Below are 18,832 nucleotides of genomic sequence, written 5' to 3'. Positions count from 1 at the left end.
AATGTGGCATGCAAACCATATGTCATAGGGATTCTATTATCTCCAACCGTTCTGTTCCTCCTTTTGACTGTCTGCAAGAATCCTTTGTCTATTATCTGCTATGTCGCATTTTTGCCTCATCCATTTCATCAGTCACATTATATATAAATTTGACAATTAATCTGTAGCTCGTGACATGCAAAGCACCTTGTTTTACGTTCTAAACTCCCTATGATTTTCTTGAAGCCCGATGCAAATGAGAGATCTCTTAATAATGTTTGCTTTTATCTTCTTACAAAGTGGTCGTGTAGGCATATTAACCCTGATAACTACTAAGGTATTTCTACATTATTTGCTTATAAATATGCTTCAAGATATATAAATCTCCCTTACAATTGTTATCTTTGTTATTCTAATCAAGACGTTATAAACTTTGAATATTATGGAAGTGACTTTACTTCTCACGATCATAATTCCTCATTTGTTGTTAGCACTTATTATTATTGGTTGCCAATGTCATTTTCTTCTCTGCATCCTTACATATCTCGCTGCCTTATGTTTATCACTTTTGCCAGTCTATCCCATGTATAATAATAATTTTTAATTTACTACCCTTTATCACAGGGCTTGCTTTTCATTGTTTTGAATCCACGTCATTTGCTTGTTTTGTTTGATTGGGCACACAATGCAATCTTCCTCATATGTCCTTCCTAACCTGCATGGTATTGGAATCAGTTTATAGTGTGTTGATGTATGTTGCAAGGCAACACAGTATGTTCATCGTTTCCAAGTCAAGGTGTGACTTTTATAATTGTGTCTCCCGCTACATGTGCTTATTGGTAGTGGTAAACATGGGTCGAGCCCATTCTCGGTCTTTTCCATTTTATTTATCTATCCTTTATCGAGTGTTATAAATAATATTGGGTGCTTAACCAGATGCTTTCTCTCCTTTTATCTTCTTTGTTGTTGTCGCCTTTCTTACAACAACTTTCATTGGTGAATATTATTTGGAAATCACGTGACAAATATGTACCTACCAATTCTGAGGAAATTGAACTCTCTACAAGTTTGAAGCTCCCAATTTGTGCAATATTTTAAGCAACAAATCATATAATATGTAAAAGCAGCAGAGGCTACCACTCAATCCACATTCAATGTTTCCTCATTGTTAATCACACTTTCCTTTCTATTCCATTCTATTCATTTGCAGCACTGCTCCGATACCATGTTGATTTATCAGAATTGCTGCAAATTTTTTCACATTGCCTCTTCGGTATATGTTTTCCAAGGGCAACGAGCTCTCTCTTATATTGTGAAAAACACATGGAGAGACATGTGACATGTCTATTCATTTTTACTATATATATATATATATATATATATATATATATATCACCTATTATATATATCTTCAGTTTAGTCTCATGGGTTTATCCAACTGAAGCTACCAAACATTCACAACACCAGGTATATTGAGGTGTGACTTGTTACTCCTGTGATTCAAATCTTATAACAACGCATTCCATTAACGGTGTTTGTGACAAAAGTACAAATTCACATCATAGTGGCAATATACATCTTTGACATCCACATCGACTCCCACCTTTCTCCTGCATACTTTTGTCCTATCGATAGCCATTGACAACGATGATGTAAAATCCTTAGGTGCTACCATTGATAGAATCATATAAATATCAACGCATTGCTCATTTGCAGATTACATCATTAGTATACACTATTCCACTATCTGCAATCAAGTGCAATTGGAATGACAATGATCATCGATACATATGAAGATATGATTGGAGGCTTGCGATTCATCACATATCTATCCAAGCTACAACTCTATCTGAATATCATCAGTCATTGCTACTTGGAGACAGTATGTATCACAGCCTTACACTAAACGCCATCAATCAAATCAATTGATTCTTGCAATTTGCATGGCCATATAAACACCAGTATTCAGAGATTCATAGTTCAAGCAATGACAAGACACAATAATCATCAAGCCAATCTTTATTTATTCAAAGCATACTACACAACATCACATACAATTCACTGTCCATCTGATCACATTCTTCATCAATAGTGAATCCCTACATATATTCAGATTATGGATCCATGGGTAGTGCCGTAGTTCATACTATGATCAGATACCAACATCATCATAATAGAGATTGGCAATAATCTTGTGACGTCACAGTTATCCATTGAACATATTTCTTGCGATGTCTTATCGCACAAATTTTCTCTCTGTATCTGTTTGTATTAATTGTTGTTGTATACCATCAATTTCACAAGAAAGCACAGATGCTTCGTCTTCTTCCTACTAGTATACATTCATGATTGATGATTATTGTTTTGATTTTCATATTTGTTTTCTTGGACAATATATATAGACTTCAAACACGATTTTATATTTGCAGCAACACATTTTCTTGAGAGTTTCTAAAGTACTGTAAATGGGTCTATTTCGGCAACATTTGAAGCCATTGTATTCCACGAGACTGACACGTCTTTGAGGGAGTCCGCCAAATGTTTTATGTTCCTATCTAGAATTCCAAATTCTGCATGCAATGTCTACAAAAACACCAACTCTCCGATATAGCTGCTTCTCAATATTCAATGCATCTGCAGATTGCTGCTGCATTTTTCAGATGCCCATGAATTTCTCAGATCATCTTTCGATCATGAGCCTGCAAATATTTTATGTTCCTGTCTAGAATTCCAAATTCTGCATGCAATGTCTACAAGAACACCAACTCTCCGATATAGCTGATTCTCAATATTCAATGCATCTGCAGATTGCTGCTGCATTTTTCAGATGCCCATCAATTTCTCAGATCATCTTTCGACCATGTTTGTTGCTTCTTTTGCTTCAGCAAGAATCTCTCATTTTTGGACTTCTATCTTATTCACCTCCAGAGATCACACTTGTCATTGAGAAGAATGTAATTTGACTTTGAAAGCAAATTTTTATTCAAGTTTTAATCTGCACTCTCAAATCTAATCAGATTTTCCTTAACAAGGCTCTGATACCATGTTAGATATGATTAGATTTACTTCAGATTCGAACTGTATGTCTTTTAACTTTCAGAATATAATTCTTACTAATTTTTGTATCTTATTTGCAGGTTGTAATCAGAATATGGATAACCGTAATTATCAAATGTAAACATGATCCTTTAATCAAAATTGTGAAATACTGATTATTATTTCACAAGTCTGAAACTGATGCTTGATGCTTGATCTCCAAGAGGCAAACACTAATTGATTTCAGTGTTCCTCTTTGAAGATCGGATCTGCAATATATGTCTATGGAAGAGGTATGTCCCATGAGCGAACATGTCTCCAACAAAGTGGAGGCATGTCTGCTCATGGCATGCGCATTCGTTTGTGCCATTTCATTACAAATTATACACCTGATCACTAATTGGGTTTATGCATAGATTATGCCTCTAACAACCAATGATCAGTAAAGACAACAATCAAGTTCGGTCCAATTGTAATCTCTGCACAAACAAATATCTGATCTGAACGTAATCACCGATAATCATTGCTCAATCGGGATTATATATGAAACAAGGAATGATAATAATCTGCATGTAATAATCTCCAAATACAGATCAAATGATGATAATTTGCATGGATGATAATTGATTTCCAAAAATTGATCAAATGATGATATGATTATAAACAAAAATGAGTGTATGTATATATATCAGTATACACAGTGTATACTGACACAGACACACACACACGTGTATATCATAGAATTGATCATCACTGGGTGTGTGTGTATATATATATATCATAGAATCGATCATCATTCCTATATCTCACTGAAGCTATCATTTGTTTAACATGGACAACTCCAAAACAACCAAGTTCCGCTTTGCCAAGATAAACTACAACTATGCAAAAATCAGTGCAATATTCAAGGGGTTATGCAAATGATTTATCATACCACAACAAACACCATCAAAACGAACAATGCAAGTTGAGTGATTGAAGTTGAGCATACGTAGAAATGGGTTCAGGCTAACTTTGCACAATGACTTACAATCAGTAAACCATCAAAAGTATGAACCAAGGAATTCATCCAAACACCATCACATTCTCCATTGATATCAAAACACTTTATCTAACAACCTAATCTAAATGAGGTAAGTATGAAACCAAGCAAGCGCCAAGACACATCAAATAATCACCATACTTCAATCATAATTCTATTGTCTCAATAGCTTTTAGCAACAATCTCAAAATTCTACTGCTTACAAATGAGAAATGAGTTTTTTATATAGGTCTCTGATTATAATGAATGGTCTAGACTATGCCACATCAACCCTAATTAATAGTTAGGGCAAGACGAAAGAATCTACAATTAATGCATGGGTCCACACAGACAAATAAAGAGAAACCACTTCTTTAGTGGGGAAATAATGTCCACTGTGCATTTTCATTCAGCAAGAGAGTGAAGCAACATGAATGTGCGCTAGGAATTTAATGCTTTGTCTTCCTTGAATAGGTTATTCTTGATTCCCTTCCTTCAATGCAATAAACTTTGACTCGGGAATCTTTGACTAGTTGGTGGAGATGACTAGGCAACATGTCAACATGCTTGGTGTCATGTAGGCTCAGGGCTTTTTCTAACTGCGTTATTTTGTAACCTACATCCAACTTCAAAAGCTCCTTTTGAAACTATCTTTGCTTGAACATTTTCATCCTTCCATGTACTTGCTTGGCAATTTATGGATTGGAATCCTTCATTGATGATTATGTCAATCTAGAGTTTCTACACAAAGAACTTCCCTTGGCCATGCTCTTGGATTTTTGGACTGAACTTTGATCTTTTAAAGTCCTAAACCCTAAATGCCTTGAACTGGATCACTTGAAACTTGGACATCTTCAAAACAACAACCGGAGTTCTAGAACTTGAATATCGTCCTTGATAATGCAAGACTAAAATTCTTCCTCCTGCAAAATGAAATAATTGACATAAGAATCACATAAAAATTGTTTCATATTTTCTCTCTCTAAAACTTTCTCCCTCTTCAAACAAAATCCTCTCCAACATTCTCATGCCTCTTTCTCTAATTCTTCAAACTCTTCGCAAATTCATCTCTCTAGAAAGAAATTTTCTCTCTCCAAAACTATCTCTTTTCTAAATTCCGCACCTTGTTGCTCTCATGCTTTAAATTCATTGTCACACTTTTTCTTTTATTTTCCAAGAATTCCCCTTTTGTTGTTTATCTTCATCAACATTTCTCAACCCATGGGTGCACACTTGAAGAGAGTGAAATTTGAGATCTCGAAAGAGAATTTTCATACTTAGCCAAATTTTATCTGTTCTTTGCCATTTCTTCCATGGAGGAGAAATTTTCCAGCACTTTGCCATTTTTTCTTCCATGAAGGAGAAATCTTCCAACACTTGGACATTTTCCATTTTTAAAGGAGAAATTTTCCAACAACCATTATTTCATCGATGAAGGAGAAATTTTCCAACACTTAGCCATTTTTTCTTCCATGAAGGAGATGTTTTTTCAACACTTTGTTAATTTCCATAAAGATTCACTACAAATGTAATGGCATTGCCTGTTTGGTATGTGTTTTCCAATGGCAACGATATCACTCTTATTTATATTAAGGAAGAGACATGGAGAGACATGTCTCCTCACGAGACATATCTATCCATTATTATTTAACTAATATAATAACAAACGATTATTCAACTATATAATATCTCATATTTATTTATTTATTTATTTATTTATTTATATATATGTATATGTATATGTATACACTTTAGTCTATAGTTTATCCAACTGAAGCTACCAACATCAACACTCGCTCTTAGCTAGGGAGGATAAACACATAACAATATATTACCTCAATGTAATATAAAGATATTAGGAGTAATGGCCTCCTGAATGTTGAGTTGCAAGATATTCACCATGCACTGTGAGAAGTGGCCTCCTGAATGTCAACTCATTTGATAATCACCAAGTACTCTGTGTAATGGCCTCCTGAACATCAATTTACATATTCACCATGTACTCAAAATATTCCTAAGGTATGTGCACGCGCATTCTCATAATGCTTAATATATGAACATCCACCATGCAAAGTATAATCTATCATGATCTGCATAGACATCGTAAGATATCCATCATAATAGAAAATTAAGTTATTGTAAGATCGTCACCTTTCAATAACTTCTACAAATACAAGAGATAATCATTTGGAAGTCATCACTTCCTCATGATCTACACAAGGGGCAGGCCCATTAAAACCATGTAGTCACACACATGGACTTTTAGACCCCCTCTAAATTATCAAACTTCGGAGCTTCTCATCCAATGTTGCCTCTTTTGAAGTGTCAAGCTCCCACTAAATCTAATATTAGTCATCCATTTCCCACAAGACCATTCTCAAAGAGAAAGGAAAGATCAAGGCAAATAGCTCTTCTATAATACATATAGAATTCTACGTAAGAGGTTGACAACAAAAGTAATAACAACAATATTGAAGACATAAAAATACTTGTCTCATTATTTTTATTACTTTCCATACAACTTATCATTATCTCCTTATACTAATATATGTTTCCACAGTCTAATTAAATACTTAATATATATCTATTCATATATTAGTAATTTAAGGAAGTTAAATAATATATATATAAAAGCTTAAAATAATACACATTATTTTAATACTATAATTTAAAATCCTAAGATATACCTATCATTAATGGGAACACATATTTAATCTAATATATGTTTGGCGTTTTCCTTTAGGATTAATTAATTTGAAAAAGACAAGCAATTTGGGTAAGGTCAATGTGCTTTACTAGGTGGTTGGCAAGTCCCCTATTCTTGTCCATCGTATGGGTTTCCTTTAATAATTGTTACTTCATTCGCGCTATCCATATTTAATTTTTTCGTTAACAATTGTGTTCTGTATTAGGTTGTACCTTGTTATTTTCTTCTTTTACTAATATTTGCTTGTTGCATTGGCAGGTGGGCCCTCTCGTTCACTTTTGTCTTATAAGCAGCTTTATTATTGACTGCGTACATTCTCCAATTGGTCCCAATGGTCTTATTGCACATAAGTGAAAGCCAAAGGTTTATTGTTTGTCATTATTTTTTACGACACACCTATTAATTTCATCTCAACATTTGACTCAGCCAACTTAATTCCTTCTTGTATTCCTATTATTGGTATTTGAGAGCACTGAGGACAGCTCTTGCACATAGTATCTATTGACCACGTAAGCGTACGTATATTTTAGGTGGGCTCATAATTGAGTTAATCACTAATATCCTCATTCCCCATCTTTATATAGAAACAATAGTCTCTGCTAATTATGAAATTAACTGCATAGTTGACATTGAATTTCTTTATATATCAAATATAATTATCGATTAATATATATTTCTTGGTGCTATTGATGGGGAAAAAGATTATCATCCCTATCTACAATGTGTGACTTTAATTGTCTGAATTCACATGTAATTAAACAACCAGGTGTGAGTGCTATGACAAAGGCTTCACAGTATCAACATTGTTTTCTCCTTATCATTGATAACACGTATGGCAGTGAAGATAAGCCTCTAATTTGTCTCTGTGATTATTGCTGCCAACAAAGTCACAAACTATGTAATACTAAACTATGTAATCTTTTTCCTCTCTATGTTCGTCTAATCGTGTCGTATATTTTATCTGGTCAAAAAGTTACAATTCTGAATGAAAACACAAGACAAGAAAATGCTTGATTATCTATCCTTTGTATATTACATTTGCAGTCTAGTTTTAATACCATGTTAATTTTCATGGAGATTTGTTGTAAATGTAATGACATTGCCTATTTGGTATATGTTTTCCAATAGCAGCGATATCGCTCTTATTTATATTAAGGAAGAGACATGGAGAGGCATGTCTCCTTATGGGACAAATCTATCCATTATTATTTAATTAATTTAATAACAAATGATTGTTGAATTATATAATATCTCATATCTATATATATATATATATTTCTACGCTTAAGTCTCATAGTTTATCCAACTAAAGCTACCAAACATCAACACACTTTCCTCACTTTGTGCCCTAAAGTAGTTTCAGTCCTTTGGCAGACTTTTCTAGTTTTGAAGGTTTTTCCTTCATTCCATAGAATTTGTGCTCGCAAACGGTTTTGGGCTTAAGGCAAACTTCTCTTGCTTTGACAAATTTTCCCTCATTCTATAGAATCCATGCTCAAGCAAGTTTGGGCTTGAGGCATACTTTTCTTGTTTTGAAGGAATTTTCTTCATTCCATGGTATTTGTGTTTGGGCGCAATTTTGAGCTTTAGGTGGAATTTTCTTGTTTTGAAGGATTTTCCTTTATTTCACAGAATCCGTGCTCAACATAGTTTTGGGCCATAGGTAGACTTTTCTTGTTTTAAAGGATTTACCTTCATTTCATGGAATTCATGCATAGGCGTGGTTTTGGACTTTAGGCAAACTTTTCTTCTTTTGGAGGATTTTCTTCATTCGATAGAATCTGTGTTGAACACAATTTTGGGCTTTTGGCAGGCTTTTCTTTAATTCATGGAAATTACTTCACTTGCAATATCATCTCTTTTCATTTTCTCTATTTTTTTAAAGACGTTCTTCAAACTCAACCATTTCTCTAGTGTGTTGCATGCCTTTCCACTTTTAAATTTTTCAAGGGTGTTTCCAAACTTAACCATATTCTATTTAACTGCCTCAATTTCTAATTCTTTTGGGTATAGAATACGATACCCTTTTATCTCTTTCTCAATCATTGCTACTTTTGGCCAAAATAGAATTTCAAAAAATAGTAAGTTGTTTCAAAGTCAGAAAAAAAGGTCAATCTAGGAGGTGGTGAAATTTACAAAAAGTAGACAAGCTAAATATTGTTTGTTTCAAAGTCGAAATAAGGCCAATCTAGGAGGCAATGAAACTTATGTATGTCAAGACGTTCAAAATTTCACTAACATCTTTTCTAAAAGATCAATTTTCATTCATACTTGACCTAATTCACAATCAAACACACAATTTCCATTCCAAGCGTAAGGTCAACATCACTTTTCTCACAATTTACAAACTCAAACTCGGACTAGGAGAGTACTTGAGAAAAAATTGACAAAAACTTGGCAAAAACTTAGCAACTTAGAAAGAACAAAAAAATAAAATATGTTATAGAAAAAACTCAATTACAAATGTACCAAATTAAAAATTGACATCACGAAAGAGAAAATGCATGGTTTTATAGCAAAAACAGTATATGAAAAACACATTTAGACTAGCGTTTTACTTGCATTGACAATCTTACCCTTAGTTTTTCATGTCTATAAAATCACAAGAGTTAAACTTGTGAGTACTTGCCTCGCAAAAAATATAGAAAGTACTTAGCAACTCAGCGAGTACTCAAAGAGTTTTCAGGTCATAGATGCATAGAGAAGATTGACCCCTTCTTGTCAGACCACTCTGCAAAATGGATATGTTGTTGAGACTCTCCCTCACTCTGCAAAACTTCTGCTAATGACCTGATAACCAAGAATTTTCCAACCTGTTGTTGGTAAACAAAGGTATTACTCCTTGTAGCTAGAGACACCAAGATGAAACTAAAATCACGATTTTGAGGAAAATTGCTAAACCGTTTTGTAGATGAGCACTATGCCCCCAATCAAATTGCAAGATACCACGATTGCCAAGAACTTAAATAGATAACACAACTCAAAATAGATAGCAAGAAGCCACATTTTTAATGAAATTTTTTGACAAAACTCTCCAATTATTTTTTTGGAAAAAATCGAAATACACAAGATCCAAGACACGACCATAATACAAAACATCATTTTTGAGGAAAAATGGTAAAACCTTTTTTGCAAAACAAGATTTCAAGCAAAAGTTTACGCAAAATCCATAATGATTTTTTATAGACAATTTATAAAATCCTCACATAATTTTTGAAGGAACAAAATATGAAAAATCCACTCAGATTTTTTTAACGCAAAAAAAAAAATTAAAAAATCCTAACCCAACAAAAAAAAAATGAACACGATGTCACAAAATAACCATGGTTAGCAAAATGTAGGGCACAAACAAGTTGCATCTTGAAAAAGAGTGTTCGCAGTTAATCAGAGTTGGCTTAGTACGGTGAAACCGTGACACTCTAGCAAAGTGGAAACCCAAAACAAATTGTTGTTTTAAAACCCTAGCCGATATTCAACTCCTATCACGAGCAAGAATGATGCCAAAAATGCATGCTTCAAATCCTATTTGTGTGTTGTCTACCCATAAAAAACAACACAAATGCCTTGAAAACTGGGGGGAAATTGTGGTATCGCAAACAAGCACACACTCACATGTGAAAACTCTAGAAAATCATGAATCTTAGAGTAATGAGCACGAGGTATGTGAAAAAATTTGGTTGTGCAAGAATAAAAATAATCTTGCCAAACGAAATATGCGGCTACTACAAAGACAACACAATGTTGCATACCACTTCAAATTTCAAAACCGAAAAATTGCTATTTTTCAAATCACAAATTTTCACTAAGAAAGCCTTGAAATTCCCACATTCTTTTTCTTTTTAAATCAAAAACTTTTGGAAAAGGATCCAAGTAAAAGGGCTACAAAGTTTTATTAAAGAAATCGACAAATTTTATAGAAGCCCAACAATCCACTCGAATACCATATTATGGTGATTAATGTTATATTAAACAAGTGAGATGAAAGCTCCTTACAGACATTTACAAAGACAATGTTTCTAAAAGAAACAATCCTAAATTAAAGACAAAAATAGAAACTACCTAAGAAGACTGAGATGAACATTAAAAAAATATTACATTGTTTCAATAGGTCTTCATCTATGATCAATGCTATGATATGTTCTTCGTCATGCTTCCTCCATATTGTTTGAACAAGTTTCTTGCTAACTTCATTATATCATCATTGTAAGATGGATGTTGTAATGATGCTACTGATATGAATAGCCCTTTCTGCGACAAATGCATTATGACATGACACCCATATTAGGCACCATACTTCTTAACCATTGACTTGATGATGATCAATAAAAGATGTCATCTTATGAACGAATGATTATGGATCTACTATTCATCATATTGATTGATAGTATAACCATGACTCTTATGTTGATATGGTGGTCATTCAAAAGATAGTCATACTTGATAACATGTGAGCTCGATGGTGCTTGATGGATATAACTAACATTTGTCATCCTTGATCTTGACTCGTCTCAATATTGCATTTTCTGATGCTAGATAGGAAATTGTCTTACTCATAAGACTTCATGATTTTCCCTAATAAGGTCTTATTGCTATTGATTTCGTTGAAAGAATGTTCAAACTACCAATTTGAACTTCTAATTGCTACAACATTTGTCAACTTCTATGTACTAAATATCTTGAGGTGTTCAAGCTCCACCACCCACGTACGTCTTTCATTGCTACTTTATTATTAGGTTAAAAATGGGGGCATCACAGACTTGGTTTACCAATACAATGCCAAGTCATTGATCACAATAAAAAACCAAGGGCAATACCCCATAACAACAAACCAGCTATTTCATATCTAACAGAAAGTCCATGACTCACAAACAACATGACTTGTGTGTGCTTTTGCCCAAGCTTCATTTTGGTCATGGATAAATTGACTAGATTCAGGTTCATAAGTGACAATTAAATTGCCCTATTAAGGCTTGCTCTCAATATGGCTCTAGTGAGTTCCCTTAATCAAGTACTGGCCTATAGTTTTCCAGCTCATTCTTCAACAATCACATGTTGAGAGATCCAACTAAATTCTCCTGCAAAGCTATGCACTCAAGCATCTCCCTCCATAACTCTTCCTTCACCATGGATTTACTATTTTTTCAACCATACCCTTGCTAAAACAGAAGCCAGCACAACAAGATGCTTGTAGTGGTGAGATTGGCATATTATACTTTACCTCTCTTTTGTCTCCAGTCATTTCCTTTTTCTCTTTGTGAATTTCAATCCATTAGCAGTGCTAATCTTCACTCTAAATTGATGCTTCTAATTTATTTTCCATAGAATTTGCACTTGTCTGTATATTGAATCTCACATAATTCATTATTACATCAGAGTTATCCTTGTGATCTTTCAAATTATTTTGCGCTCATTCTTGCATCTTAAATGAATAGTTTCATAAAATTCTCAGTTGCCACTGCTGTGTCTAGCAGAGCAAAATTGAATAGTTTCCAAGTTCAGGAGGAATTGTGAACACAATGTAATCAAGATAATAGTTTGCAAACTCTCCGAGTACTCTCAGAGTTACCGAGTACTCTCAATTATTTTTGCTGGCCGAGTACTCTCAAGTTTAACTCTCGCATATTTATAAATGTAAAAAAATGTGGGTAAAAAGCATCAATGCAGAGAAAACATTAGATTAGGTGCATTTTTCACATGATGATAATGTTATAAAACTACACATTTTCTCTGTTGAGATGTCAATTTCTAATTTAATACATTTTGTAATTGAATTCTACAAAAAATATATGTTTCTTTAAGAGATTTTTAACATAAGTATTTCTTGAGTTGCGGAGTTTTTCCCGATTTTTTGTCGAGTATATGGCAAATTTTTGCCAAGTTAAAAATTTTGGGCTTGCCGAGTACTCTCTGAGTCGGAGTCTACAAACTATGATCAAGATAATTGCTTGATTTACTATGTTAAAATTTGCAATTTTCCTCTGATGGGATGCACTCATGCAAGTCTTGTGCAAGGAAAACTACACATACACTGGAGCCATCATTTAAGACATTCTTACGCCAACAAAAGATACCCCTATTGTAATCCTTCTACTTGTGTTGGTTCCCTCACACGAAGGAACAGTAGCAAAATGTTAAAACTTCCTTTGACATGATAAAAATATTGCATAAAAAAAACCTTATACATCAGATCAATTAACCAGTGTTTCAAGGTAAATATTCCAACAAAAAATGAATATGCAAAACAAAAAAATAAACTATAAAGATTAATTAAGGTAGCCAGGGCCTGGAACAAAAGAACACTAACCGTTTGTATTCTGGTGACTGCTTGTATTTTTCGAACTCAAGCTGCCATTCATCTTCTGTTATAGGGGGTAGACTCCCTGTGAATTTCCACTCAGTCATTGAAAGACCAGACCTCGTAAGGCGAGTCAACCCACCAAGAATTACCATGCTGAACACCCATGCAGCACAACCAAACAGCCATGCTGCTACCTTCATCTGGGCTCCATTTCCATCAGTGACCAGATAGGATGCCCCTACTCTTGCAGTTTCAAATGTCTTTGCTGATGGCAAAGCTGTAGTGGTTGACATATGTCGTGACCGTGACCAATTATAAGACTGAAAAACAGGTATAGCACTTCAACTTATTAATCTTAGGCATGGTTACAATACAATTTCTTGTACTAGAAAAGATAACAATTGCAATCATGAAAAGAGACAAAGTGAGGAGAAACCTAAATGAATTTCTGTACTTGTGCCAGAGAAGTTAGTTTACAGTCTCTTAAATATAAAGATAATAAAAGTAGTTGTATGATATTTTTGCGTCAAATAACCATCTTTATCTCCCATAAAAAATTTATTTCCAAAGCTAAGGGTAAGAAAAAGAAATTCAATCCACTCAACTTATATAGCTTTTCATGACCGCTTTGAAGATATTAGCTGAGTTCCTAGCAATTCTAATGAAGTAAAACATATTTGTGGTGTTGTTCAGGACTCCTAACCCTTTAGTAAATACCATCCAAATCAAATCAAACATTCTTTGCTAAGTTACCAGATTCTCTTTAGCAACCCTCAAAGTCTGGTCTGGTTCAAGTAGGTACAAAGTCTGGTCCAAGTCAAATTCTCTTGCAGAGCTGCGAATTTGCTGCAAATTCATCCAAAGGAACCCGGGCAGAATTTGCAGTGAATTTTGAAGAATTTTCTGTCTAGACCTGGGCTGAATTTTGTTTCAGAACATTTTTTTTAGACTTTTTAAAGTGTTTTTTTGTACCTCTCAACCCTATTGTGACCACTAAAAAGACTAAAAAAATGTTTATATGTCATTTATGCATTTATATGACATCTAAATTGTAACGTCCCCGTCATAAAATAAATGTATTTAATTAAACTTTTGTAACGGGCCGATTGATTTAATATATATCGGACCCTTTTTTTTTTTGTTTCCGTAGTTTGTGTCGCCGTCGGCTATCTTTGTACACCCTCGGAAAGTTTCCCGACGGGTATTTAAGCACGGCTCGTAGGTAGTCTGTAGGTATGCTTTGTATTATTTTTCTCTGTACTACGAACTCCTATTTAGGGTTCTCTGTAATTCGCCATTTCGGAAGTGAAAGACCTTCCCTATTTGGCTCGTGCAATTTCGGTGGGATTCAACCCTCACCCTATTCCGTTGTTGCATTGTACTCCTTCGCTCGGATCTGGAAAGTCAAATCACCATCATATTGCGAATAACTATTGGTTCAATCTATTTTTTGTTCTGTGCACTTCCATTTTGGTGTCTCTATTATTTTGTGGATTCCATCAACATTCTGTGTATGAGCAACATTGTGTTTCCGTCGCCAACTATGTGATTCCGCATTGCTCATTCCTCACCCCATCCATCCTTCCGTGCTGTCCTTCACCTCCTTGTACGGCTTGGGCCTTCGAGTCATCCATTTGAGCCACCATACGGCCTATTATTCTCACTGTACGACTTGCTACAAAAACCGTACAGCTAACTATCCTCTACCGTATAGCTTCCCAACCTCACTCCATACGTATTGCCTCTCCATACCATACGGCCACTGGGGTCACCCTACGGACTAGCAACCACGTACGGCCACACAACCTCCACCGTACGGATTGACAAACTCCTACATATGGCTAGCAATCTCCACACCGTACGGCTCTACATTTTGCCCTCTAAATTTGGCCCGTACAACCTCTCAGTTTGTGCATTCATATTTTTGTACAACTATTATGGTTTCAGAGTTAGTAAGAACATTACAGTGGTATCAAAGCAGAAATCATCAGGAGCATCTCTAAAACTGTTCCGAAAAGTGGCCACTAGCACGCGCAGTGGTCGCGCAGCACGGGCAGTAGCCGCGCAACACAGGCAACTGAGGCTGCGCAGCACGAGAGTATCTCCGAAACCGTTCAAGAAAGTGGTCGTGCAACACGGGCAATAGCCACGCAACACGAGTAGTCGCTGCGTAGCATGGGCAACTAACATCACACAACACGGGCTAAGGTCGCGCAGCACAGGAGCAGCTCTGAAACTGTTCAGGAAAGTGGCCGCGCAGCACGAGTTGTGACTGCCCAACACATGAGCATCTCCGAAACCGTTCAGGAAATTTTTCGAAACTTTTGAGAACATCTCCAAAACTGTTCGGAAACATTACATAAATTGATGATTATAGAGGAATGTCTTTAAAAAGATACGACATGTTTGAATCTGAGACTTCAAATTTGTATCACCTTTTGATATAGCCTGGTTAGAAATAATCTAACCAATACAAAATAAAATTTCAGATAACTGCACTTATCTTTTGACAATTCCTTTCACTCTCAAACTGTCCCCATGATATAGAAATATGTCCCATGCATGTAAGCAAGCGTGTCAAGTTGTATGTAGTGCTAAATGATGCAATTAATGTCCTATTGAACTGAAACATAGATTTGTGGTGTTATTTTGTATGTTCCTTTACTATTAGAAAATTCAAGAACGGATTTATTTTTTGTTGCATATATATACACACATATACATATTTTTAAAAAACATATGTTTTTGTACGGATGAACCCAAAACTAATCTGAACCCAAGCCCAAAAAAAATTAGATGAATATCGAACCTAAATCTTGAACCTACATCTGTATCGGAATCCGAACTGGCAACTTAGATTCTTTGGCGTGACAATTTTGAAGATAAAAGTCAATTTTCTGAGTAATATGGAAATGAAATATATTGTAGTGTTATTAACTTATCTGGAATATTCCAACCTTTGGCATGAACCGATCATTCTTGAGAAACTAAATTCACTAGATTATCATCTATTCACTACATCTAGATTGTTGATTCAGGTTTAGCTTTGGGTTCAGGTTAAGTTATGGGTATGCGTACAGCAACTCTTTTGGGTTGGGTAAAGGTGCAGATTTGTCCATTTGTATATGTAATATATATGTATGTATATACATACATATATATGTACATATGTATATCTATGCATGTATATATATTAAAGCATGAAAGTTATAAATATAAAAAGAAGTGTGATACTCATAAATCAGTAATTCCCAATAAAATTATACTAAAATGCCTTATATATTGTATTCATAATTTGCAAAAATGATAATAAGTCTCAAAATGTCTTTACAAGATGAAAATTCAAATTACAAGCCCTATTTAATATACATATTCATCTCCATCAGAAGCATCAAGTCTATGTTTGTCTCAACTTCATTTGAACAACAATTCCATTAGACTGCCACTCCCACTAGCTACATCTATGCCATGTGCAAGAGCTGACTTGTGTGCAACTGTAGTATCTAAATCAGCACAGTTAGGGGATAAATCCCAATTCCCTCTCACACCCTCATTGCATTCCAATTGCTTATGTGACAATCGATGAAGGTTGGAGTGTGTGTAGACCAAATCCTTTGATTTTTTTTGCACCTGAATGATCGGGCTTGACAAAGTGGATGAAGAAGTATGTACTCCAATTCCTCTCAATGGAAGAACTTGCAAGTTGTAACCTATTAAATTTGCATACAACATTAAGCATTAAAATTTATAATTCAAGAATCAAAACTTAATAAGTTAAAACATAACTTATGAAATAAAAATATTGTAATATGAAGCATTATGATCAAATGAAAACAAGTAAAATATAAAATAAAAAGATACATACTTGAGAGAATTTTAACTTCAAGAGGCTGCAAGAAAATGGAGCCTTGACCAAGTACATACCACCACTCGGCATTCATCCTATATTTGGCATGAAGAGTGATAGTATAATGATATTTGGAAGATACAAATTGATAAGTAGGAGATATTTTCCACAGCAAGTCAAATAGTGATATTGCTATTTGGACTCAATTGTGTAGTTTTCGAGTCAAACTCATTGACCCATGTTTTATGAGTAGTGTTTCACAAGAACCCATCTCTCACAAGAATGCATGGAACACTTAGCACTCATTGCATCTAGGTGATGCAAACAAGGGTACAATGTCCGGCCTTCCCATCCTAGTACGCTCTAGCTCAAGTGCACATAATATTGGAGTTTCCTCCAAGGTTAAGCCCACTTAGCTTACTACTACATTTGCAAAGCCTTTAGAAAGTGTTGTGCTTTATGAACCATTCATTACAGAGCCCCTTTAGCTCATCAGTTGATAAGTAGGAGAAATCTTCCGCAACAAGTTAAATTGTGATATTCTCTCAAGATCCAACCATGTACCTTTCGGGTCAATGTTAACCCATGTTTCATGTAGTGGTTAACAAGAACCCATCTCTAATGAGAATGACTAGAACACTTAGCACTAAAAGCATCTAGGTGATGTTCATAGGAGTGAAGCGTTGGGCCTTTTTGGGAGGTCACCCATCCTAATACAACTCTAGTTGAAGCACACTTACAAATTGGCCAAACTCGGTCAAGACCATATTTTGAGCCTCATCATCAATGTATATCTTTTTAAATGCAGTCTTATACCTAGTAGCAACGTCCACCTCTCTATATGGTGTCACTTTCCTTGCCAATGTGAAAGCTGTCTCTTGGCTATAAAACCTTGGCAACTAAGAAAATGCTACGAGATGTAAAGGGGTTGTAATCTTGTTCCAGTGGTCAAGAATAATTTGTTCCACAACTTTGACAAATGCATCCATTGGGTCATGTTCCTTTGCCTTTATTATTATTCTTATGTTATCCACCATGGTGTCAATGTCATCATAAATTTCACCATCAATCAATATCAACATATCTAATCATGCTTATGATGAACTCGGTGAAACTTAAAACATATTCTCCATGATCTCACCACTTGTCATCAAAGACCCATGCATTTACTTCTTGGGCTCTTTCTATGTTTGACTACCTCCATACACCACAAGAAGTTGATGACCATAGCACTCAAGGCCTCTTGCACCTTCACAAGGCATCTTTAAACGATTGTGTGAGATGCAAGTCATGTTTTGACAACCTAACATGGCAAAGACTAATGCATGTCATATATCAACTATAAAAAAATATAAAATTAAATTAAAATTACCTTCAACAACTCCAACTTGGAGAAGTGTCTAAATGTGGCTTGTGGCATGTGATAATTAGTTACAAACATTTGAATCTCCCCAACCGTCATGAAAACTTGTTTAGCCCATCTTCTGTCAATCTTTGGCATAACTAAATTGAGTGAATGGACTTCACATGGTGTCCAAAAAATGTGAATATATGTAGCTTCCACTATAGACCCTACAATTTTTAGCATTGTCCATTATGACTTGGACCTCTATGGTCTCCACAATCTTAATGGATTCTATGACGATATTGGCAACCATATTTCTATCTTTCACTTGTCCCTCAAAATCCATTGCCTGCAAGAACATCACCCCTTTAGGGGACATTACTGTAACATTGATCAATGGCCTATTTTTGCAATCTTTCCATCTATCAGAAATGATGGATACGCCTATTTTCGGCCATTTTCTTTGATCATTGTCAATGATATCTTTGTTGAAACTTTTCCTTCGAGAATATGGCGGTTCGCACCTTTTCATGTCCAGGACTAACACAATCAAGAAGTTTATTGCATATTAAATTCATCGTCTCCCACCAATGAGATGA

General features: G+C 34.9%; 1 protein-coding gene across 2 annotated transcripts in view; it reads right to left on the bottom strand.

Moving 5' to 3' along the window:
* COX15 (cytochrome c oxidase 15) overlaps positions 1 to 18,832 on the bottom strand; it is a 133,899-nt gene that overhangs the window by 71,462 nt on the left and 43,605 nt on the right. For both annotated transcript variants that reach the window (XM_089787556.1, XM_089787562.1), the window contains exon 3: positions 13,048 to 13,361. In XM_089787556.1, the coding sequence (XP_089643682.1) occupies positions 13,048 to 13,361 (314 nt within the window). The remainder of the gene's footprint in view (positions 1 to 13,047; positions 13,362 to 18,832) is intronic.

This window comes from Cupressus sempervirens, chromosome 1, assembly GCF_028749045.1.
Source record: "Cupressus sempervirens isolate cs-2001-9-10 chromosome 1, ASM2874904v1, whole genome shotgun sequence".
In the NCBI taxonomy this organism is placed as follows: Eukaryota; Viridiplantae; Streptophyta; class Pinopsida; order Cupressales; family Cupressaceae; genus Cupressus; species Cupressus sempervirens.
The sequence above is the reverse complement of the archived record's forward strand: the minus strand, read 5'-3'. Positions and strand labels throughout refer to the sequence as shown.